General features: G+C 38.9%; 1 protein-coding gene across 3 annotated transcripts in view; it reads left to right on the top strand.

Annotated features, from left to right (window-relative positions):
* Ltbp1 (latent transforming growth factor beta binding protein 1) overlaps window positions 1–26,292 on the top strand; it is a 389,795-nt gene that overhangs the window by 122,746 nt on the left and 240,757 nt on the right. For all 3 annotated transcript variants that reach the window (XM_015479779.2, XM_048804568.1, XM_048804569.1), the window contains exon 4: window positions 13,299–13,468. In XM_015479779.2, the coding sequence (XP_015335265.2) occupies window positions 13,299–13,468 (170 nt within the window). The remainder of the gene's footprint in view (window positions 1–13,298; window positions 13,469–26,292) is intronic.

Below are 26,292 nucleotides of genomic sequence, written 5' to 3'. Positions count from 1 at the left end.
GTTGTATACCAAGTATATTCACACCAATTCGTGTCTTTATACATATACTTTGGATAATAATGTCCATCACATTCCACCATCATTTCTAAACTCATATGCCCTCCCTTCCCCTCCCACTCCACCCTATCTAGAATTTGTCTAGTTCTTCCATCTCCCCCTCCCTACCCCACTATGAATCAGCCTCCTTATATCAGAGAAAACATTTGGCATTTGCTTTTTTGGGATTGGCTAAACTTCACCTAGCATTATCTTCTCTAACTCCATCCATTTACCTGCAAATGCCATGATTTTATTCTCTTTTATTGCTGAGTAATATTCCATTGTGTATATATGCAACATTTTTTTTTATCCATTCATCTATTAAAGGGCATCTAGGTTGGTTCTACAGTTTAGCTATTGTGAATTGTGCTGCTATAAACATTGATGTGGCTGTGTCCCTGTAGTATGCTGTTTTTAAGTCTTTTGGGTATAGACTGAGGAGAGGGATAGCTGTGTCAAATGGTGGTTTCATTCCCAATTTTCCAAGAAATCTCCATATGCTTTCCATATTGGCTGCACCAATTTGCAGTCCCACCAGCAGCATATGAGTGTACCTTTTTCCCCACATCCTCGCCAACACTTATTTGTCTTCATAATAGCTGCCATTCTGACTGGAGTGAGATGAAATCTTAGAGTAGTTTTGATTTGCATTTTTCTAATTGCTAGCGATGATGAACATATTTTCATATACTTGTTGATTGATTAAATATCATCTTCTGAGAAGCATCTGCTCAGGTCCTTGGCCCATTTATTGGTTGGGTTATTTGTTTTTTTGGTACTTAGCTTTTTGAGTTCTTTATATACCCTTGAGATTAGTGCTCTAACTGATGTGTGAGGGGTAAAGGTTTGTTGCCACGATGTAGGCTCTCTGTTCACCTCACAGATTGTTTCTTTGCTTGAGAAGAAACTTTTTGGTTTGAGTCCATCCCATTTATTGATTTTTGATTTTAATTCTTGCGCCAAAGGAGTCTTGTTAAGGAAGTTGGGGCCTAATTCCACATGATGGAGATTAGGGCCTACTTTTCCTTCCATTAGGCGCAGGGTCTCTGGTTTTATTCCTAAGTCCTTGATCCATTTTGAGTTGAATTTTGTGCATGGTGAGAGATAGGGGTTTAAATGACTTAACATTACATCTCAAAGCCCTAGAAAAATCAGTAGACGACAGGAAATAATTAAAATCAGAGCTGAAATCAATGAAATGGAAACAAAAGAAATAGTTGAAAAAGTTGACAGAACAAAAAGTTGGTTCTTTGAAAAACTAAATAAAATTGGCAGACCCTCAGTCATGAGAGAGAAAAACTCAAGTTACTAACATACGTGATAAAAAAGGAAATATCACGACAGGCACTACAGAAACACAGAAGATAATTAGAAATTATTTTGAAAACCCATACTCCAATAAAATAGAAAATATCGACGGCATTAACAAATTTCTAGAGTCATATAATTTGCCCAAATTAAATCAGTACTTTATACACAATTTAAATAGATCGATTTCAAATGACGAAATAGAAGACGCCATCAGAAGTCTACCAACCAAGAAAAGCCCAGGACTGGGTGGATACACAGCCGAGTTCTACAAGACCTTTAAAGAAGAACTAATACCAATACTCTCCAGTTTATTTCAGGAAATAGAAAAAGAGGGAGCACTTCCAAACTCATTCTATGAGGCCAATATCACCCTGATTCCAAAACCAGGCAAAGACACACCAAACCTTATATTTCTTAAAAAAACAAGCACCTCTCCCCCAACCTGCAATAAACTGTGTTCTTTTTTTCTGTCTATGAATTCATATGGTCTAGGGATATATCTTCATGTCTTCCTATAAATGGAGTCATACAGTATTCTCCATTTTTTGTCTGTCTGATTTCACTTAGCATGTTTTCAGGGCTCCTGCATATTGTGGCATGTATTGACGTTTTGTTCCTTTTTGAGGTTGAATACTAATTCTGGTGTATGTACACATCACATTTTATTTATCCATTTATTTGTCCAGGGGTATTTATGTCATTCTTAGCTTTTGGGCTGATATAAATAAAAATATAGTGAAAATTGGAGTACAAGTATGTTGGGTCCCTACTTTCAGTGTTTTGGGGTGTATTTCTCAATGTAGAATTAGGGAATCATATGGTAATTCTGTGTTTAGCTTTTGTGGAGTTGTGAGATGATTTCCCACAGTGTCTGTGGTGCTGGGTTGTTTGACTTGCAAACGTGTAGGGGTAACAGTATGAACCACTGGTCTGGAGACTATGCATATTTTGAAGTCCTTGTTTATAAAATGCACTAAAAATTTTTCAAGTTTTGATTAATAAGATTTTAAAACAATAAGCTTTGCTTTTAACTGTACAAGTTCAGGCAGTTTTTGAATACAAACTCTAATATTATTAAAGAAGTAAAATTCTGTTTTGGTGTTGTCCTTATGGGAAGAGGGCAGTGAGAGGGTTTAACACCCTGTGTATCAGGTATTGTGTTAGATGTTTGCACAACTTTTCTAAAATAATCACATCTCAAGACTGTTTCCACATTAACATGGTGACACAGACACAGTTGCCCTTACGTTGCAAGGAAATTAAGGTAATTCTCCCTTTCCTCCCTAGGATAAGTGGTTGAGCTAAGATTCCATTTAACAGCTTTGCAATTGGCATTTCCCCAGTAGGCTAGGGGCCTTCATTATTTGTTAAACTGTCCACATTTTAAATTCATTTTTTATTAGTTAGGTTTCCTTTGAACCCTCTGAATTAGATAAATAGGAGGACATGGCTACAATTTCTTTTCCATTTGAGTTCAGGGAAGCTGACCCAAGTAACCAAATGTAGCAGTTCTTGTTTGATAAAAGCAGGACATTAGTTATTAACAACATTCCCTTCATGGTTACTTGTTAAATAACAATTTGGTTCAAGAATTTGATGATTTCAGTCTTCTGTGTTTTTCAGATCTTTTGAAAACAGTTACCTCATCCTTTGCAGATAGGATATGTTTCATTAGCATGTGGCTTTGATAATTAAAACAAGGAGAGATAGGGTGGCATGGCTGGAATTTCCTTGCCTTTTCTTCTTTTTTTCCTCATTGGTTGTTTATTTGATTTCTTTTTTTCTGTGTGTAATATTGCTATCTTACATATGTAATGTTTTCTACTTTGCAAAGTACTTTTTAAAAGTATTATCTCATTTGAAAAATGGCAAAAGGTAGTGACATGATAATTATATTTTGTGAGCTGTTATAGTTTATGAAAATGTAAAGAAATGTAAAATGTAAATATAAAAATGTAAAGAAATATGCAAGTGTAAAGAAAATAGTAGAAAGAAACTGCAAAATAAGCATTTTGCATCATAAATAATCATCAATGCACAGCCAGTTGTATTTCTTATATATTCTCATTAGCTTCTCTTCTCCCAAGTTTATCTTGAAGCCAGTCTGTAAATCTTTCAACATGCGTCTATAAAAGATAAGAGATCTTAATACTTCAAGGCCATTCTCCTGTCTAAAATAACAATAATTACTCAGAATTGTTAAAAATCGAAGGATTCAAATCTCCCTTAAGAAATTTTAACAGCTTATTTGTTTGTATCAGGATCAAAATAATGTTCACCTATTACAATAGGGTGGTGTCTCCTAAGTCTCTTTTAGTCCCCCTCTCTCTTTTTCCCTGACATTTCTTCACTGAACAATCTGTGGATTTTTCTAGTGACATGCCTATAATATCAATACATACTCTATCCTCTGAATTTCCTGTATATAGGTTTGATCAGATTCAGTTTTAATTTTTGCTTAGACTCCTTCATAATATTGCTGTGTTCTTCTGTTAAGGTGTACAAATGTCTTGTCTGGCTTTTTGTGATGTTGGTGGCCATTGATGATCATTGTCTGGATCTTCTAGGGGTTGCAGTGAATCCCAGGGTTCCTGATTATGCAGATAAAGCCCAAAAGTGGTCTGCTGGAGAACTCTCTTGCTCAGGGAGGCTGCTTTTCCTTCCCTTCTCTCCCTTCCCCTCCTTCCTTCATGTTTAGACCTTCATCTGATTGGATGAGGCTCATCACATTTATGGAGGGCTGTCTGTTTCCTCACAAAAATTTAGATGTTGATCTTATCCAGAAACGCCCTCCAAGTTGATATTGCAAATTTAATCATCACAGAGGTGGATAATATGCTTGATTCTTTCCTTTTATTGATCAATTTTTAAAATAATAAAATATTTAATATCTCCCAGAGGTTCTTGTGATATTTTTGAAGGACCGGATGGATTTAAATGTATTAGAAAGACCTTAATACAGTTCTTCTCACTGATACTAAAGTGATTCCATCTTTGGCCAGTGAGGGTGTCTTCAGGTTGGTCCATTAGACCCTATGACCCTCTTTGTCTTCAGGGATGTTACTTTTCTTATTCTGATATTTTTATATTTCAGTTTAGCTGGAGATTTATCAGTTTTACTGATTTTAAAGAAAGTCTATGGTTTTATTGTTTTTATTTTCCCCTGAATTAGTTTTGTTATTTTATTGATCTCCACTTTGATCTTTATTGTTATTATTCTCTTTGTGCTTACTTTGGGTTTCAGTTTTACTTTTCCCCCCTTCATTTTCTATGGAAGCTGATGTCATTGATTTGAAATCTTTCTTCTTTTCTAATAATATTGGTATTAAGTGCTACAGATTTGTATCTTGGTATTGATTTAGTGGCATTCCATAAATTTTGATATGTTACATTTTTAGTTTTCATTCAATTCAGAATAATTCCTAATTCCCAATTCCCAATGTGATTTCTTCTCTGATTCACTGGATATTTATGGTATTTATAGTTTTCAAATATTTGTGGATTTTCCAGAGATTTTTGTCATTGATTCCTAGCTTAATTCTATTATGGCCTGGAAATATACCTTGTGTTTCACATCCTTTAAAATTTATTGAAACTTGTTATATGTCCCAGAATATGGGCTATCTTGTTAAATATTCTGTTGCACTTGGAAAAAAAAAAGTATATTTTGCTGTTGTTAGGGAGAGTGTTCTATAAATGTCAATTAGGTGAAGTTGGTTGATAGTGTTATTAAAACCTTCTTTATCCTTGTTGATTTTCTACTTGTCTCAATTATTTTATGAAGGATGTTGAAACTACAACTCTAAGTTTTTTTTTCTATTTCTTAAGGACTTTTTTTTTACGGCTTTTGTTTCACATATTTTGATGTACAGTTATTAATTAGGTATACTAGGGTTTAACATTGTAATGTCTTTTTGACCATCTTTATGAAGTGGTCTTTTTTATCCTTAGTAATAGTCTTCACTCTAAAATATATTCCTCCCGCTTTTAACATAACCATTCCAGTTTTTTTTGATTCTTATTACCATGTCATGGCTTTTTCTATCCTTTTACCCTATCTGTCATTATATCTATAATGGGATTTTTGTGTTGTATAGTTTGATCTTGCTTTTATCTAATATGACAACCTTTTTATTTTTTATTTTTTTCTGACAACCTTTGACTTTGAATTGAATTGGTCAGACTATTCACATTTTTCAAGCACTTGCAAAGAAAAACGAAGCGGGAAGAAACTATCTCTTAAAGTGTTATTCATTTTATTAATCTTCCAGAGAACAGGCCTTGTTTTCTGTGCTTCTTGTAATGTCCTCTCCATTAAAGCTTTAAATTAAGAAAAAATCGATTGTGGTTTCATGGGAAACTTACCATCTTGACCATTTTAAAATTTACAGTTCAGTAGTGTTAAGTACATTCACATTGTTGTGCAACCCACTTTTAGAACTCTTTTTGCCTTTATAAATGGAAACTCCATATCCATTAGCAAAAACTCCCCACCGTCTTCCTGGAAATCACTATTCTACTTTCTGTTTCTGTGAATTTGACTGCTGATCTCAATACATGTAAATTGAGTTCACTTGTCCTTTGTGACTTGCCTATTTCATTCAGCATAACATGTATTTATATTGTGGCATGTGCCATTATGTTCCTTCCTTTTGAATACAAGATGTATTTATTTATGAAGGAATAACCAAAGTGGTACAGTTGATTGGATCCACCTTCCTAAGAAAGCAGTCCAGGGCCTGTTGTGATGGTGCACACCTGTAATCTCAGCGGCTCTGGAGGCTGAGAAAGGAGGATCATGAGGTGAGTTCAGAGCCAGCCTCAGTGCAAGTATGGTGGAAAGCAACTTAGTGAGACCCTGTCTCTAAATAAAATACAAAATAGAGCTGGGGATGTGTCTCACTGGTTGAGTGTCCCTGAATTCAATCCCTAGTACCCCCCCTCAAAAAAAAAAAAAAAATGAAGNTATCAAAATTTATGGAATGCCACTAAATCAATACCAAGATACAAATCTGTAGCACTTAATACCAATATTATTAGAAAAGAAGAAAGAAAAGAAAGTAGTTCAGGGACTGACCATCTGTTATTTTTCTACCATGCCTTCAGGGATGGCATACCTTCATCCCAGTGCTAAATGGTTTAATAAAGGTTCCTTCCAACCACATGTTGTAGTGTTGCTGCAAGCAATTCTATTACATATGGTCCCCCAAGTCCTGTGCACCCCAAGGTTTTGGTATGTTCTAGCTCCCTTAGCAGATTGTTACCCAGGCAACTCAAGTGCAGGGGCTGCCTTTCCACAAGACGCATGAGGAGGTAGTGCAGGTTCAATCTGTTTTGAGTCTTAACTTCTTGTCTGTCTGGGCCCATCATTTTTATAGACCTCTTGGAGGCCATTGGCTCTTTACTCTTGTATCTGTTATGACTGTTTGGTTTTAGGAGCCCATGTTTAGAGTAGGATTTCACAACCCTGGTGCAATTGACATTTAGGGTCAGATATTTCCTTCTTGTAGAGGGCTGTCCTGTGCATTACAGGATATTTAGTAGTGTCCCTGATTTCTCCCCACTAGATGCCCATTTGTCATCTCTAAGTCTTGATACTTAAGCATGTCTCCAGACATTGACGGATGTCCCTGGGGAGCGTGTTAAGAGCCACCAGTAAAAGAAAACTGGTTCCCAAGCTACTTGGTTGTGTTGAATATGTTTTTCAATGACCACTACTAAAGCTCCCTAATTTTCACACCTTCCCCCTCCAATGGCTCCTTCTTTACTTGTACTCTCTCAATCTCCCTGCCCTTCTTCCTCCTCTTCCTTCTTCTTCTTCTTTTGTCTCTTTCATTTTATTTGAGGGCTGGACAGGATTTTTTATGGTTTATCTCCCGACTTGTGTTTTCCATGAGATCTCATCTTTCCTGCTGTCCTCAAGGCCTGCGGTTTCTTGTTCTGTGTTCTTTTGCCGTGTTGACTCTGGCGTGCTGTGGTTTCCCTCCTTCTGTCCCTGGCAGTCTGTCTGTGCTGCCCTTGGTCACCAGCAGCCTCTGATCACCTGCTTCTTTTTGGTCTCGCAGGTCATTTGCATGACGGGGTCCACGGGCCACGCCTCCCGTGAATGCATGCACACGTGGTGCGTCCTTGTGACATGCTCCCAGGGCTTTGCTTTATCCTCCATGTGGCTATGGTTTTCTCAAAACATAGCTGGCATTTTTCCTCAGTGGTCCACTTCTCCTTGAGTAGCATGCACTTGCTCTTCCCAGCACCTTGATGGCTGTGGGGTCCCCATGATGACTTGAATTTTACATAGGAAAACCAGTGCTGGGGGTAATCTCCATCACTCTTTCCTCTTCTGTTTTTTTTTTTTTCTCATTCCTGATTATAAACCTGAGGACACTCCACATGGGGAAAGGATTAGGGTGGATTAGGGTTTCCCACCTTCTGTGGGAAATGTTCTAAGGCCTGTTGGGGGCTCCCTTCTGTGAGGTCCAGAGCCCTTGTCCGACATGGACAGGGCCATGTGTGGTGCCAGATCCTCCCACCCTCTCACAGGTCAAATAATGGATTTAGTAGAAATATGGAAAAGTTTAGTTCATCTGGGCGCCAGAACTTGCCACTCAGAAGGCAGCCGTGTAAACAGTGAGTGACTAATCCTTTCTTCCAAGGAAGGCAGTTTTGTGCAATTGTTTATCCTCTGTTTACAAGATACAGAGGGTTTCCATAGATTCAGAGCTCAAGGGCCAGCCTCGTCCCGACCTCTGCCCTGTTCGCTCCACGTTTCTTTTCCGTGTGTGTCACCTATATCTCCACCATCAAGCCCTTCGCTATGTGAAGTCACGCTTTGACTCTGACTGCTACTGACCCCACACTGTTTGTGTTGCCAGTGACCCACGACCAAACCCTGGAGCCTTTTCTCATTTCATATGTCCTTGTAGCAGTTTGCAGGTGATCCCCTCTCCTCTCCCTTCCTCCTAGAACCTTTCTTCTACTAATCATTTCTGGACCTATGTTATACTCGTTTTTCTCCTCTTCGGATCCCCCCACTATATTCTCTTTATCCTCATCATTAAGTCTGATTACCCTGCAGGATTTTGTGCTTCCAGGTTTTTTTTTTTTTTTTTTTTTTAATATTTTGCCTTTGAAGACGTCACCCCTCTTAGAATGGCCCTGTGCCTAAGGTTGGAGGCTTTCCCTGACTGTTCCCTGGAGATCCACTCATGTTTCTGTCTCTACAGCCAACGTCCTCATCATTACCACACACTGATCTTTCCTTACCCATCTTTCCTTCTGATAGCCATGAGTAGGCTCACCTCTTTATTTAACTTTGCCCCTTGGTCTTGAACCGAAACCACCCTTCCAATCATTCAGACTGGAAAGCTTCAGGTCTTGTTAGAACTTTTCCCCTTGGTTTCCCACTCCTTGCTTTCAGACCTATAGTTGTTCTGGTAGTTGTCTCCATATGGCTACTTCTTGATTTATTTACTGTGAATGTTTTCTCAAAACTTCTTGTCATTGTAGGGGAAGATTTAGCTTATTTATCTGAGCCCTTGTCCCCCAGCCTTCTTCATCCCAAAGTCAGTATTTTGTGTTGATCCTTTTCCATTTTTTGCCAATGCAGACAGTGCATTTAAACCTCGATTTGTTCTTCTGTCGACATCATCTGTTTAGGTCATGAATGTTATCCCATGACCTTCCATGTGGAAAAACAAGGGTAGTGGATCTCTCAATCTCTTCTTCACTTCCTCTTCCAGACTTTCCAACCTTCTCCAGCTAATTCTGTGATTGTATCATCAGAGGTGCTAATATGGGTTGCTTCTAACAGTTATAGCATTTGCACTATTTTGTCTGTAAATGTACCACTCAGCGCAAAGTCAAATAAGATGCTAGGGTTTCTTCTTATTCTTACTGTGCCAATTGCCAACATCCCTGTAGCTCCTGAAGGAGAATGTTCCTAGCATCATGTTTGAATGGATTCTTCCTTTCTCAACTCTGCCAATTACATTTATTACCATAGAGTCAAGCATCTACAAAAATCTCAGTCATATTTTGCATTCTAATGATTCCCCTCTCTTCCTTCCTTCCCCATCTAAATCACCTCTGTTCCCTATTTTCCTGGTCACCTGCAGAATTCCTTTTAGGGGAAACATAGGTGAAACCAGTTGATATACGAGGGGGTCTCAAAATGCCAGAACAAGAGTTTTTCTCTAGAGGAGTAACTTTTGTGGTTCACCCCAGATAATTTCATTCTTTTAGAGAAAATTGTTCTTTTTTTTGCCTGCTGAGGGAGATAAAAATCTGAATTCTGAATAGTTTTCCTACTAGAGTGTCTTCATATATAGATCTTCAATGAAGAAACTAGTGTTCAGTCCCACTTCTCATTATCACCCTTTGCCTTACATGATTTCAACATCCAGAACTGTTCTGTGGTCCCTGGGAAAAGAACCTCCTCTACGTCTGTGTGCTCAGAGTGATTTTCCACCAGTGTCCTTGAGCCACTGGTTGCAACCCAGTAGGGAGTGATAAAGTCAGGATATAAATGTAGAACAGCTTGAGATGGTTAAAAAATAGAGGAGAAAACATCAGGGTGTCCTATACATAGTAAGGTAACTGTTGTTTTGTGAAACTTGTTTCGGTTATATAAGATCACAAATTGTGCAGATCTTCATGTAAAATGTACTTTTTACTATGGGTTGAGGTAAAAGAAGTTAGAAAAATTTTGTGAGGAGTCGGGGCTTCTACCCCACTTCAACAGTCAGTGTTTCTCAGTGCACCTTGAATCTCTTACACATTTGTTGAAGGGCTTCTTGTTTGTTTAATAATGGGTGATCAAAACCTATTTAGTAATCTGTATGGAACAGGACCTGACCAATCAGAATGGGTGCTGGAGCAGAAACCCAGAGATTTCTATCTCAGTCAAGTGAACTCTTTTTTTTTAATTTTAATTTTTTAGTTGTAGATGGACACAATATCTTTATTTTTATTTATTTACTTTTATGTGGTGCTGAGTATCAAACCTAGGGCCTCATGCTTGCAAGGCAAGTGCTCTACCACTGAGCTACAGCCCCAGCCCAAGTGAACTCTTTATGTACAGGATTGATGGACTGTCTCGGGAGAGGGCAGTGGATAAGGAAGTCCCATTGGAAGGACACCGAGGAGCTTGACAGTTGCTCTTCACAGAGTATTTAATATTTTAAACCACTGGTGTGGCTGTGCTGTGATGTAGAGTCAGATATCAATTCTGGATTTCTATCTTTTTTCCTTACCTGTAATTTTAAGGGCTTCTTTGGAGGAAAGGGAATATGTGGGTGCTCCCAAATATTTTGAACTAGAGGTTTTAACTTTAAATTTTTAAATTTTCTTTTAATAAGATTAACTCCTCTTAAAGTTACCATTCTATTGCTGTGATGACTGTGACATTCACTTGTGATAATTAAGCCTTTTTTCCCCCCTGGAAGCATTGGAAAAGGAAGGAAATCCCACTTTAAATACAGAGAAAAAGAGGAGGGGGTGATTTTTTTTTTAATAGTTGGATAAAAGAGAAGCAAAAGAAAAGACTTAACGAGGATGTAGGAGGTCCAAGGTAGAAATAACTGCAAGTGATAAGATTGAAGGAAAAGGTGGGTGCCAACAGGAAGGAGTACCTGATGAGTTTACCTTGCATTGTGTACCTGAAGAGTGACAGGCACTGTCCTTCCTGCTCCAGGGGCGTCTGCTTATGGCTTTGCTTCTTTCTTGGTGGGGCTGTGAGGCAGATGGCCTGGGTCTGTTGATGGCAGGCTGTTATTCCCTGACACTGGGGAAAGGGGAAGAAGTTGGGGGAACAGGGCAGCCGTGTTTAGCTCCATGTTTGCAAAGTGTTTGTAACTCGGGGGTTATTCCCATGGTCTTGATTCCCGATTTCCTTCAGTTAGTTAGTTCCTTAAGTTAGTTCTGGCTGAAGGTTCTCAAGCCCTCGACCTGGTAGAGCTTGTTGGTCTTAGTCATTGGTTTATCATCTTTCTATTATGTTTAGGGAAAAGGAGCCCAAGTGTACAGATATTTTCACTTCATTTCTTGCTGCCTGCTACTTCTGCTAATTCAGGGGGAAGAGAAGGGAGGCAGACCCACAGGCTCACCTTTCTGGCCTGGGTCAGGGTTGGAATTCGCTGTGGCAGCCTAAGTCTCCTGGAATGTGGGGTTCTCCTGTTCTGAACAGGAGCTGGTCCCTATGCCTCTCCATGGGTCATAGCACATAGTGACAGGGTGACAGCATGGCTAGAGAGCAAGTTGCTTCTGAGATGTGGGGGAGTTTCTGCTTTTCCACGAGGGCTGACAGATTAGACTTGTGACCACCAGATGTATCCAGCTGTTTCACCGTCTATTCCATCCCAACAAAACATACTTAAAGTTCAAAACAACACTTACATCATCAAAACAGAAGTGTTTACAATGTGAAGCCCTAGGCTTTTAGTAATCTAGTTGTTAGTCTGGTGACAAAGGGGGTGTTCTTGCATGGCATGACATCTGGGAAAATCCAGGCTCAAGGTGAATTTTTCAGGTGTTCTGTGACTAGAGGGTTTAAAGGGATAGGTATAGCTCCTTGATGAAGAGGGAAGCAACCTGACCCAGCCTCTTCTTTTCCTTTCTCTGTTCTGAATGCCTTGTCCCTTGGGATAGTTCTTTTCTTAGCCCAACTCAGATAATCCAACAGTCAGTTTCTTCAATGTTCTTTTACTGCTTGTTGAGACACTGTAGGGTGGTGTCTTGGGCATCTTGATAGTTTACCCTCTGTGCTGAGCTGCCATTGTGTCCCGATATTTTCCTCTTCTGTTAGTCCCTCGTTAAGGCCAGTCTTTTGGGTCAGATCATGCTGGGGAGCAGGTTTCCTTACAAAGGCTCAGTTTGCTGCTCAAATGTACTTTCCTAACAATTTCAGTAGCAGTTTTGCATATTCTAGAAGGAGTTGTTGTATCTTTACATTTTTCCCTACTTATTAGCTTTACTTTGATGATGATTTACTTTCTGTCCCTCAGGGAATGACTGAATCTGGGCAAATATTTATTATTTTGTAGTATATATATTAGATGTAGTGGAAGAAAACTGTCAGAGAAGATAAAAGGGTGGGCCAGGAGGGTGAAAGCAGAGCAGTCATGTTCAAAGGTCCCACAGATCCTCTCTTGTGTGATTGAAATGATAACTAGAGCATGATTAGATATTCTTAGCAACTAGTGATCCTAAACCATTTAACCCGATCATTATAAAATACAGCATAAAAATTAAATGTTTCCCTAAGGCACCATCAACATTTATGTTTAAAAAGGGAATTCAAATTATTTATTCTTTCTTTTTTTTTTTCAGTTTAAGTGTATTCACATTTTTATAATCATTTTCTTTCTCTCAGCCCTGTGTAGCAGAGATCCTGGGCAAAAGATTAGGAAACTGAGACTTCAAGAGATCCACCAACGAACCTGCCAGATTAGGCAAATTGGAAGGTCCCACTGGCCCATACTGACTCTGTTTTTAGTTGATTTTGTTAAACTGACCAAGATGGGAATTTCTTGCATAATCTCCTTCCTCTACTCTTTCTCCTTATTTCGCCCCCCTCCCTATTCCCCGTGATATCCACTTCTTCATATTTATTCCCATCCTTTTCTCTAGTATAAATGCTATGCATTTTGCAGGAAGGCTCATGGTAGCTATGTCCTGAACTCGGATAAAATCCTCCTGTGGCAACCTGTTTATCATCGAGCTTCTTGACCAGACAGGCAGTCCCCCTTTATGTTGGAGGCTTCCAAGGGGAAGCACTTAATCCTTCCTTCTATGCCATGAATGATCAGTTACAGTATTTGAAGGAGCAAATGAGCTTTGTATGGAATTCGTGCTCCTTTCTAAGCGTACCTAATTTCTTGTTCTTTCCTTCTTAGTTGACTTTTTAAAAAGTCTGTTATTTATTTTCTTACCCTCACTTTGTTTCTTCCCAGAGTGACGCCCCTTTCCTCACAGAATGTGATGATTCATCATGGCCAGTCCCAGGAATATGTGCCCAAGCCCAAGTATTTTCCAGCTCAGAAGGTGATTTCGGGAGAGCAGTCCACGGATGCTTCATTCCCATTAAGATATGGGCAGGACCACGTTGCCTCACCTTTTCAGTGTGAGTATTGTCCAGTCAGCCCTTTACCTAAGTTATAGTTTCACAGTTTGGAAACACTTTCTTGTGTTTAGCTGGATTTAATGTGTCACAGTCGATAAAATTCAAGTCATTAAAAAAAAACCCCCAAAACCCACATTGGTTCCTAAAACAACCAGACAAGAGCTATTTAGCATGGCTTTCTTATTCTGAGGAAAGACAGTTTCCTTAGATTTTGGAAAAAAAAAAAAAAGTCTAAAGTGGCCTGCTTGTGATTCTGTTTCTGCAAGATGTCTCCGTTTCAGAGACATATTTGCTCTAATTTTGGGTACAGTTGTACATCTGACATGTTTACATTGATGAATGTTTTCTTTAGTAAGCTAGCCAAGATTCATTCCTGGCAAAATGTCTGAGAAGTGTCCTGCTTTACTGTCTGAGGTTTGCCTGCAGTGGATATTTTTATGTTATTAGGTCCACCTCCTTTTTGGTGTATCAAGCAGATGGCATGGCAAATTCTACTCTGCATTTGTAAAGGACTATTGTATCAGTGGCCAGCTTGGTCAATATCTGTGCTATGTGGGGAGCTCAAGGACACAGGCCCTGGCTCAAAGGATGGGGAATGTGATGATTTGTGGTTTAGGTATTACAGAGTGTCTGCTGGCAGCATCTGTAGAAAATGTTCTGGAGCAAGGCGCAGACCATCCACAGGCGAGAGCTAGACACATGCTCTCTTTCCAGCAGCTTCCTGCCCCGTCACATCGCGTGTTGACTGATTGCCTGAACCCTAAGTAACGAAAGGGAATGCCAGTCCTGAGCTGGGAAAGGACTGGCTTTCACCACCAGGAATAGTATGAATAGCTCAGATAGAGTTTGGCTGCTGTTTGACACTTTAGAAATTCCTATCTGCTGTGGATTTGATTCCCTTTTGCTGTCCCCACCTCCCAGTTTCTGAGAGTGATTGACTCTTCCCTCAGAATTGGTCGTTTAACAGAACATCTAATAGGTTTGTACATCTACTTTTCATCATTTGAGAAAGTTCTGTGTGGTGACTGGTGGCTAGACCCCAGAGCAATAGTTGTTCGTTTATTGGGATGATGATGAAAGGAAACTCAAGGACCTTAAGGAGGAATATAGAAATCATTTAGATTATCTCTTTGCCCTTAGGCAAGGTCACTCCCAAGTAATTTGCAAAAGAATAGATGTATCACATTGGTTGTAAAGATCCTTTGATTTAAGTACAGTCTGCCACTTAGTTGTGAATGTCCCTTGTTGTAATGTTTTTCTACTCCCAGTATTAAAAATAAAAAGAGTTGCATCTTATGTCCTTGGGATCTTACATAGATTTTTTTTTTCTTAGACGCTCTCTAAAAGTAGAATATGTTGGGAAGAGAATTTTTGAAAGCTTATGATCATATTGACATAGAGAATTTTGTACTATATAGAAGTGACAAGATGGTTTGAGGGTCAAATAGGAGGTTTGGTGTGTTATCAATAATTTGTTATTGGAATGAAATATTTCTGCTCTGTGTGTGTGTGTGTGTGTGTGTGTGAGAGAGAGAGAGAGAGAGAGAGAGAGAGAGAGAGAGAGAGAATGAATATGTGTGTGGTGTTTTAAACTCAAGCCTTGGTTGAACTGGAAGTTGAAATGACATTTTAAAAGAATGTGAAGAGAAGTTTCTTATCTGTAATATCTTTAACTTTTCCACCTATCTTATTTAAATACTGGGGAGATGTAGACTAACACATTGTCACAATAATGGAATTCTTTGCTCCAGCTCTCCCAAAGATGGCTGTTGTTCAAAAAGAAGCTCAGGAATTGACCGATGGGATTAGGCATATGGGAAGGACAGGGAAGGAGAAGTGGCTATTTTTGCTGAGGCCTGAGCTCTTCGGAGAGCTGGAGGGAGGTCTAATTGGAAAGTTTTGAAAAGGGGTAATTTGGCAGGACTATTAAGGATGTTGAAGTAGGAAAATCAAGTTAAAACAACAACAACGGGAAGACTAAAACTAGTAAGAAGGACCTGAAGTGTTCTAGTCCCCCAAATCCCCCAAACCCTCCACTCCGCATCAAGTAAAAGAGGCTCCATGGCTTATGTGGAACTGAAAGGAAGGAAAAGTCAATTATGGAAATGTGGGGAAAAGAAGAAGCTTTTCATTTTCATTGAAGAGATAAAATGCAAACAGATTAACTTCTCATTGTGCTGAAAGATTGGAAGGTCAATAAAAGCGGATGATTTTGAGTCTGTGGAAAAATAGAAGAGATTAAGATCATTTGGGTATGTTGCATTTTGGAATGAAATTGAAGAATTGATGTGTGTCATTCTGTAAGGGTCCCGCGAAACGTCGGAGAAAGAGACCACCAAGTGACCACTCATGCAATTGGCAGAAGGGGGATTTATTGAACCAGCATGCTGGGGCTCCGTGCCCACTCAAGAAGGGAAAGCAGCCCAGAGCCCCGAGCAGGGGCTGAGCACTGCTTAAGTACACTTTTTGGGGAGGGCGGAGGGCTTTGTATACATCAGAACAAATCATCATGAGGCGCGGGAAAATTGAACAACAACTCCTAAACATGATTAGTTCATTCATTAGCGGGAACAGGTCAGGCTGGAGTGATAGGTCATTCCTAAGGAGGGGGTTACATTTAAACTGATTGGTCCAGGCCCTGCAATGCCTATGTGCGACCACACAGAGCCCTTATTAAACAATCCAAATAGTCAGGGGAAATATTTACTGGGCGGTTCTAAGCATTGTCTTAACAGCTACAGAAATTTCGGGTTTTGCAGGTAGCATAGAAACCTAACAATACCTCCTTTACATTTTAACTCAGACCTTGCAGCTTAGAAACTTTTACAACACCCGGTCTTTTACCCTTTAACTTTTACGCTTTAACTTCAATTTCTTTTACCCTTACAATTCCAGTCCACAGTTATTACTTTTTGAGAAGCTAGTGGGAATGGAGAAAAGACTCAGGTTGATAAAGAATACATCAAATAAGTCGGTTTATCATAATCAATCACCCATTAGTAGGTTTAAATTTGATGTCTTGCAAGCAACAATCATGATGTATATTCAGAGTTGAGTGTTGTGTAATGTAATCAGTGCATAATAGGAGGAAACAGTGTTCCTACAAGCCCAAGTGAATACTGATTTGCTGTTGACACTTGGGAAGAGAAAAGAATAAGCCGGGAAGAGATGTGGCTGGGGTGGTGGATTTAGTGAAGTCAAATATGCTAATGTAGCAAGTGTAGCATTCTTCAGGTGAAACAAACTGGATAGGGGAAGCAAACCACCAAGTTGCTAATGAGGTGCTGTCTTTTTGGAAGAATGAATATTTTGTTGGAATTTTCCCGAGTTTCAGCAATATATCTCAACATGTCCAATGTGCACATACGACCTTTTTCCTATTTGGATTCTCTATGCTTACCAGTTTTCTGAGTAAACTCCTGGGTCCTTGATATCTTAGGACATGTGGTTTCTGGTCACCGATAAAGGACATCTCTAGTGATAAATTAATAAATTGGCACTCTGCTTGATTCATTGATCTTTAATTTGCGTGAGTATCATCTAGAGCAGGAGTCAGCAAACTTTTTCTTAAAGGATTGATAGTAAATATCTTAGGCTTTGAGCTAAGAAGAAAATTGAGGATGTTATATAAGTACATTTACCAGCTATATAGTTATTTAAAAATCATTCTCCAAATCATTCTCATCTCAGAGACTTAAAAAAAAAAAAAAAGAATAAGATTTGGCGGCTGAATCTGGATGGACTGTGGTTTACCAATTCTTGGTCTAGAGACTCAGTCTTTCAATCTATTAAACATGTCTAGATTTTGGATTTAATTGACTGATGCCTAGGATATGACAGTTGAACCCAAAGCTGCCCAAGATACCTGCCTGTAATTAACTAACCTGTAACTAACTGTCCTTCATCATCAGTTTCTCCATCAATGCACCCTGTGTGCCTTGACAATTCTCAGATACATCTTCACTCAGTTTAGAGGCAGCCAGAAAAGCATAAACTACCAGGAAACCACTTGTATCAGATAAGACTAATTTATTTTAATGTTGGAGTGACCAGACACAGGGCATTTGGTAATTAATGGAGGTTATCCTGATTGTTTACAGAAAGCCTTTTGATGTTGGTGAAAATAACATTTTCTTTGGATGAGCTGGTAATGGCTGTGTGGCTTGACTGCATAATATTAAGATACCACCTGAATTTCTCAGCAAAGTTAAAAATGAAATTCCTGGGTATCCAGCAATTCCACCTCTTAGGTATATACCCCAAATAACTGACAACTTATTTCATACAATGATTTGAACATAAATGTTCAACACAGCATCATTCATAAATACCGGGTGAGAACAAACCAAATGTTCATCACCTGATGAATGAATAAACAAAATGAGGCATTTCTATACAATGGAATATTAGCCATAGAAAAGAATGATATACTAGTACTTGCTACAACCTTGAATACATGCTGAGTGAAAGAATCCAGACACAAAGAATCCAGACCATATATTGTATGATTCCATTTATATGAAATGTCCAGAATAGGCAAATCCACTAAGACAAAGAGTAGATTAGTGGTTGCCAGAGGCTGGGGAAAGGCAGAGTGAAGAGGGACTATTTATAGGTGAGAGGTTTCTTTTGGAGTGATGAAAATGTTCTGGAACTAGATGGTCATATAGCTGTACAACTTTGTGAATATACTAAAAAGCACTGAATTATACACTTAAAAAGATTGAATTATATGCCATGCAAATTTTATCTTAGTTTAAAAGATACACATTTATAAAGATGTTTGACAATTAGGTAGTTCTAAAAAACTTGGCATCAGCTCCAAGGAATGGAGTTCTTACTTCCCAGGGTCCCCTGGACAGTATAGCTTAGAGGAGTGAACTGCTTTATCCAGCATCTCCCTTGGTAACTTGTAGGAAAACATTCAGTATATAAACCAAATTCTCTCATACTTTGTTTAGTAGTATTTTTAACAGTTGCAATGACATAACATTTGAAGGATAATATTATAAAAATGGGTCAATTATTAGATTATTAGAAAAGCATATGCTTAGGAGCAACTTACACATGGAGAGACAAGTTTGGCACACCCTGCTAGGAAAAGACCTTGACAGCAATAGGTGTCCACGTTATACCTTCTTCTCTTGTAAAAATACCAGGGGATGCTTGATATTATCAAATCCAGGAAACAATATCTCTATTATAGACTGTGGTAGGACTTCTTTGCCATTAGGATTATAGAACCCTGAACAAATTACTGGGGTAGACTATCGAGTTACTGGAGAACCTCAGGATGAGCAGAAAATATACCTAACTAAAATAGTTCTGTAGGGCCACAGGTGTCCAGACTTTGTGAAAGGGAATCTCAGAACCAAAAGACTCTCCAATTTAAATATCCACCCGCTTAGTTCTTGTTTCTGAACTCTTTTTAATATTTGGGGAGAATTAGAAAGCTGAGCTTCTCATAGTTGAATTTCTCATTGCTAATTCCAGTGGTTTTCTCGTGAAGATGGGTGTAGGTTTTAAATAGATTACTTATATTTTTCAGCGTCATCTACTAAAATTTTTGTTCTTAAAATTCAACCAAGCAGGCAATTTCAGAAGAAGGCAGATACCCATGTTTTATGTATTAAAAGTCCTAAAGATCTTCATACAGATAGGGCTCAGGCATAAGAATTGTTGATTTATCTTTTGATGTGAGAGATAGGGGTGGGAAAGAAGGGAGGGAGAAAAATGACAGGCATTGCAAACATGTGGTACTGTTAAATTGGAAGAAAAAAAAAAAAAAGAGAAAGGAGTGAGAAGTCCATTCCTAGAGTTCAACACGACTTCCAGAGAAACACATTTTGTAGACCTGGAAGCCTCCCTTGCATGGAGACTGCCTATAGCTTGTGTGCAAATAAAGGTGTCTTTGAGATTGGCCCCACCCTGACTCAGTGGGTACTAAATGGCAGAATTTGGAGCAACCAGAAATTATCTTACAAGGAGCTGTTGAAAACCAACAAAAAGTGAATATGCATTTAAGAGGAAAACTAGGTGTGAAAGTAGACTGCTTTAGAAAGAAGGATGGTACATCTAGCTCCTTTTTTTGCCTTGCAAAATCAACAAATTCTTGAAGCTATTTGGTCACCTTTGCACAATGTCATGTGGGAATTAGGAACCTTGAACCAGTTTTTCAGCTGTGTAGCATTATGGGTATTCACACTTACAATGGCTAGAAGAAAATCACCTAATCTTAGATGGTTTCTGGCAAACTCTTTGGTTTGAAAGCTTAGATGGCCAATCATTATTCTGTGTTCAGACTGACCCTTGAGAAAGTGTTCTGGTGATTGTGGATGAACAGGGTATTGCTAAGCTGTTATCCTTGGAAGTCTAGATTTTATTGAAAGACAGGGTATAACCTACTGCAAGAGATAGTCTTGCCACAGACATTGCATTCAGTGGGCACAGGGGGAAAGATATGTTTTATTGGAGAGTTGTTTAATTGCATCCCAGTCCAGGAAGGTATGTGAATGTGAATGTTTTCTGCCTTCTGATTTGGCTACATGAAGATTAAAATAGCTGGGAAATGGTAGACATGGATTGATTATCAACACTTCCAAGAAGCTTATCCGTAAATATGAAAACAGAGATGGAGGAAAACCTTCCAGACAGAAGGATTATGTAGTTTAAATTCCTCTACAGGCAGTCTTTAGTGCCAAAGAAAAAATTTCATTCTAGTAGCCCAAGATTTTATAAGAAACCCACAAATTCAAGAACATTTCTGGGCATTGAGACTGAGTTCAAGATATTGAGAAATCAATACTTATGGCTCCAGAATATTCTAGAATCCACCTGATTTTTTTTTCCTCCAGTGGGAAAAAATAGCAAAAGTGAATTTACAGGTTGCATGGGGGAAAACAATATTTACAAAGCAGTATTTGGGGAGGACAGAAACTGTATTTGGGGAAAAAAAAAACAACAGAGATGGTGTATTGTATTAGAGTTGTGTTAGTTGTATTGTATTAGAGTTGAAATGTTAGTTTTGATTCAAAATAAATAAGATTATGCAACATCCTGAGATGTTCTCAAGGCAATTAAAGTAGATGCTTTGTCTTCTTGGGAGTTAGTCCCTTAATATAAGAATTCCCTAAATGCTGAAAATGACTGCCTTGCTATGAGTCTGACCCCATGTTGACATGAGGATCAGTCCCTTTCTTAGGTTTTTTTACATGACATTTTTTTAGGCTTTGTAGTATGGTTTTTCTATGTTCTGCATTGCCTGTTTTTTTCCTTCCTAAGAGGCAGTTGCAATCTGTCATATTTGATTAATTCTTCCGACAGGCAAACCTTAAACCAAGAAATGTGTTTACATATGAATGATTGATATTTACCTCACATATATGTCATGTAAATATGCATGTGTATTTTAAGTTGTCATCTTTTGAGCTTCTTTTGTTATCCATAAAGGAAGTATCAAATTTTTGATAAATTATCCTGACTGTACAAGTTTGCTTTTCAAGGTTCTAGATCCCCTGCACCCCATACCGAGGATTGAACCCAGGGATCTTTTCCCACTGAGCCACATCCCCAGACCTTTTAATTTTTTTTTTTTTTTTTAAATTTTGAGACAGGATCTCATTAAGTTGCCCAGGCTGGCCTTGAACTTCTGATCTTTCCAACCTCAACCTCCTGAGTACCTGGGATTACAGTGTGCCACTGTATCTGGCTGAGGTTCTAGTTCATTTAACTAAATGAAAACATTCTAAATAGGCAGGAGTTGTTTTTGTGAGAAGCGTCAGAAGTATTTGAAGATCCCTCTATCCTCGAAACAGATTGAGAAAGCTTTGGTGAAAGAAAGGGCACCCGTACAGCAGGTGAGAGGGCAGTGGTCAGGGTTGGGCGCTGGCCCTAGGCGTCTTGTGTGGGATTGAGTGCTCTCCCCTAAAAGGCTGGAAACACACGCACCCTGCAGCTGTGCTCCTTTGCCTGATGAACGCCTCTCAATGGCTACAGGTGCATCCCAGGATCGCAGCCACCCAACTCAAATCCAGCAGCAGCCAGAGCGCTTCCTCCCACGCTTCCAGCCTGCATTCCACAGAGTAGCCAGCAAAGCGGGCATCTGCTTTATTTTAGAGGGTTATGGAATAATTCTCCCTTAAAACAAAATCTTTTGGTTTATATTTTTTTCCTTCATTGATCAATCAGAAATATTATGCTCACTTTTTGTGATTTAGTTAGGTAGTTAAATTACTGGTCTCTTGGCAAGTGTAGATATTTAATGAAAATGAAGAAGTATTTAAGTGTGCTTTAGTTTGTTTTCCTAGGGAGAGAAGGAGGTGGATATATTTTTATAAAGAATGATTCTCTGACCTATTTAACTTTTTCCCCTACATTTTATTCATCCCAGAATAAATAATAGCAGTGGTAGATTGTATTGTTTATGCATAATTCTTTGTTCCCTCTCCTCTCTTGCTGTGGCTTTCTTATGGGTACAGCGGCCTTTCCCCCTGCTCCTGCCCTTGACTCTGGGCTTGGCCTCATGACTCTCTTGACCAGTAGAGGGAAGGAGTGGAATTAGCACCAGTTCTGAGTGCAGGCTGCGAGAGCCCTTGTGCATTCTACTTTTCCTTCTTCCACCTACATCTGGTCAGCTGACGTGCCAGCTCTCGGGAAATCTGTTGTTTTTCTTAGATTACCATTTCAGCAGGGCAGAAGATTGTTTGGAGCAATTTGGACAAATCAACTGAGGAGTTAGTTTCAGTAGAGCAAATGATACTGTTGTAATCAGGCAGGATATATCTAGGTAGAAAAATGCCATTGTGGGTGACCTCACCTTCTGACCACAGTGGACTGGAAAATGAATAGGCACTTGACCAAGTAAAACCAATCTGAGGCTGGCTGACTGCCTATATGGTGGCCTGGCAGATGAGCTTTCCCAACCAGGGATGATGCTGACTAAATTATATTAATCAGACTCTCTCTTAAAGAATTTGTAAGTTAGAGCTGAGCACTGAATAACTGGAACCCGAGTAGAATACCAAAAGGAAGCAGAAGCAGCCCGACAGAGCCCTTCTGCCACATTGACGTTGGGCACAAGAATGAAGTTCAACAGCATTTCTGAAAGGGATTGGGGATGGGCCGTGTATAATGGGTTTCTAAAAGTACTGTGGTTTCTTAATATCTTTCCAGTTACTGAAATAACTAACTGGAATAATAAGTCCCAGTCTCTGTGAGGTCTGGCTTATGGAGCTGGTTTTTCCTGGGTTCTCCTGAGACTTTTACCTCCCTTATTGCTGTGCTTAGCCTTACTAGAACATTCTATGACTTGGGATAATGTGCACTCTGCTTATTGTTTGGTAGACAAGAGACCTCAGCTAACACGTGTTCTATTTCTACCCTGCTGTCTAACAGCTGCATGCCCTGTTTATGAGAGATTGACTTCTAGAGAAGGAAAACCCAGCTGCTTGACTTCTTTTCTTCACTCTCTTTATAACTCTTACTTCTCTCCAACCCCCTCATTTCTAAGAAAGCTTGGGATGGCTTGACAGATGGGGCAAGGAGTGGGTGGGTTGGCTCCATCAGTTCCCTGAGATCCCTAGAACACTTGGAGAATTGTTCTGCTTGGCTTGGGGGTCAGTAAGGTTTGATGTATTTCCGTATCCATGTTTGAGGACCCACTGGGTTTTTCCAGTTGGGGCTCAGGAATTCTTGCTTACATGGAAGGGAGAATGCCCAGTTTCAATTCCTTAGTGAAGTTGGTTTGGGGAACTTTTTAAATAAAACTTCTGAAATCCTATCATACCTCCTATTCATTCATCTTTATTGGTGTGGATTTTCTGGCAACCACATGTGGCATATGTGTAAATACCCATCAGGCATGCTCTGCCATGACTTGAACTAGAAATATAGCAAAATTAGATGCCTCTTTGAAGGATATTTTCAAAGACTGTTAATGGAGAAAGTGATTCATAATGTTTCTTGTCAGAGATCCCAGTTTCCAAACCACACCTTAATATACCTTGAGAAAACCCCTAAAACCTGTTGCAGGTGTTGTAAATTGTGATCTTGATCACCAAAGATTAGGTAGCTAGGAAATTTGGATAGAATCTCTTATCTGTTTAGCTCTTCTGTGTGCCAACCACTGTATTAAGTACTTTGTATGCATTAATCCAACATGTCATTATAATACTCTCCTACATCACTTAATGGTAGGAATATGTTCTGAGAAATGCACTATTGGGTGATCTCATCACTAGGCAAACATCATGGAGTGCACAAACCTAGATGGTAAATGTCAGTCACTTGACATGACCTCTTGATGCAGCCAAGGAATACGGGAAACCAAGAGGTGCAAGGCTGCTGCAGGTGGAACACAGCATACTTTACAGCAAAATTATATTTTTTTTATAAGTAGAAATGCACTGAATAACAACAAGTATAGTAAATACATAAATCAGTAACATAGTCACTTATTCCATTATTAAGTATTATGTACTGAGAATGATCGAATTTGCTATGCTTTGTATCACTTTCATGTGACGCATAGGTGTGTGTATACCAGCATTGTCACAAACAGGCAAGCAGTGCGTTGAGCCATGACATTACACAGTAACTAGGAGAGTGGATTTTTCAGCTCCATTTTAATGAGGTCACCATCATTTATATGGTTCATTGTTGACTGAAATGTCACTGCGGGGCATATGGCTGTATTACTGTATTATTTGGCTGTTTAAAATGTGCCCTATATATTATTCATATAAGTTAGGAACCAAAAATCTGAATTAAAAATGGCCCCCAAAGTGCCAGTTTAGGTCTTTGTGTAAATTATTTTTAGGTGAGCACAAAGTTAATATTTGCTTCTATTTTTACAATTCATCAATTTCATTGTATGTGAGACTTTCAAGACAATAATGTGTTTTAAAAAGTATCTGAATACAGAGCTACTGACAAGTTTTGTTGAGCTTAAGAAAAATTATTTGAATGTAAAATAAATCTTTCCGATCAGGAGGTTTCTGCTACTGGTTGAAATCCATTTTGATACCTTTGCAATGTAGCTGTGTGCAGAAATTATGTAGCAACCAAATTACTCAATAGAATCATGCTTCATTTTATAGTCTTTAGTAATAGTTTTGATCATGGAAGCAAACATCTTGAGATGAAAAATTTTTCTATATTTAGAAATATTTGTAGGTTTTGTTTTATATAATATATAATATATCATGGGTGAGTGTCACTGCTGGTTTGAGCTTTTCCTTCAGTTGCTGCATTAAGAACTGACCACATGTAATGATACCCTTTTGCATTTGCATAGTAGATAATAGTTTATAAATGATGTCCATACAAATTATTTCATATGGTTCCTGCCACAATCTTGTGAGGTAGAGGCTTGGCTGGCATTATTCTGTGTGTATCTTTTTTCCTCTCAAGATTTCAAGATGTTCTGCAGGGTGGAACTTATGAGTGATTTTACTGTATCCTATCCCTTAGCTTATGATTACCAGTTTCTTTGTCAAATGAAATTTTTTTTTAAAAAATTGGTACATTATAACCATACAAAATAGTGGCATTCCTTGGACATATTCATACATGCACATAGCATAATTCGGTCAATTTTATTGCTAGTTTTACCACTTATTCCATTGGAACTGTTATGAGAATGCAGCGAGACGAAGGATATAAGCTATTTTGAGTACTGCCAAACACATGATGTAGAAGGTGCTCAATCTGTGTTTGCTTCCCCCACCCCCCATCTCAACCTCCCCAAATGTCATATAATTTCTACAGGAATATAGGAAAAGCACTGGGGTAGGGAGGAAAGAACAAGGCGTTGTCTTGAAATCTCAGCTCTATCTAACAAAATGATCTTGGCCAAACTTCTGCTGTACATCTCTGTGGTTTCCTTATCTGCAAAAACAAGGAAATTGTAGCTGACATGATTGTGGTGCGCATTTGAGCTCTGTAGCTTAAGTAGGCACCCAGCATGTATATGCTTCTTGCAGACGGTTCTATCATCATGCCAGCATAAGGTCCATAATTTCTGCATCTCTGTTCTCAAAATCTTCTCAAAAACAAAAGCAGAGAAGAAGAGGAGCACATGTGTGTATGTTAGGTAACAAATTGCTCCAAACCTTAGTAGTTTAAAGCATCAGGCATTATAACTTAGTTTCTGTGAGTCGGGAATTCTGAGGTACCTTGAGGTGCCTTAGCTGATTTGGCCTGGCTCAGGTTCCTTCATGAAGTTTCAATCAGAAGATCAGTAGGAACTATAGTCATCTCAAGGCTTGACTAGGGCTGGAGATGGCTTTCAAGATGACATCCTCACACAGCCATTGACAAGGCCCCTCCATGGGCTACTGGAGTGTTCTCACAGCATGGGAGGTGACGTCCCCTATAATGATCCAACAGAAAGAGATCAAGACAGTAGCTGTAGCACCTCTTTTGATCTCTGAAGTTGCAATCATCACTTCCATTTTATTGTATTCTTTAGACTTCACCTCTTGAAGAAAGAAACATCAAGGAATTTGTGGATGTATTTCAAAATCATCACAGTATTCAACAGGGGAGAGATTATCTTGGTGAGAGTCAAAAACAAGAAAGGAAGTCGAAAATGAGTAACCTGAAAAGAATTAGCTGACAGCTGGAGAACTTAACAGTGTGTAATTATACATCAGTAATTTATTTTTTATTGGCAACTAAAAATTTTAAATCTTATTTATCACATGATACTGAAGCAGATCTAGATATATGATGACTTTGAGAAAAGAGAAATTTTTCCTAATGATGAGATCTATTGAATTTGGCAGTAATCCCTTGAGGGGAGTAGTTGGGGCCATTTGATGGAG

This window comes from Marmota marmota, unplaced genomic scaffold (assembly GCF_001458135.2).
Source record: "Marmota marmota marmota unplaced genomic scaffold, marMar, whole genome shotgun sequence".
NCBI lineage: Eukaryota > Metazoa > Chordata > Mammalia > Rodentia > Sciuridae > Marmota > Marmota marmota.
The sequence above is the reverse complement of the archived record's forward strand: the minus strand, read 5'-3'. Positions and strand labels throughout refer to the sequence as shown.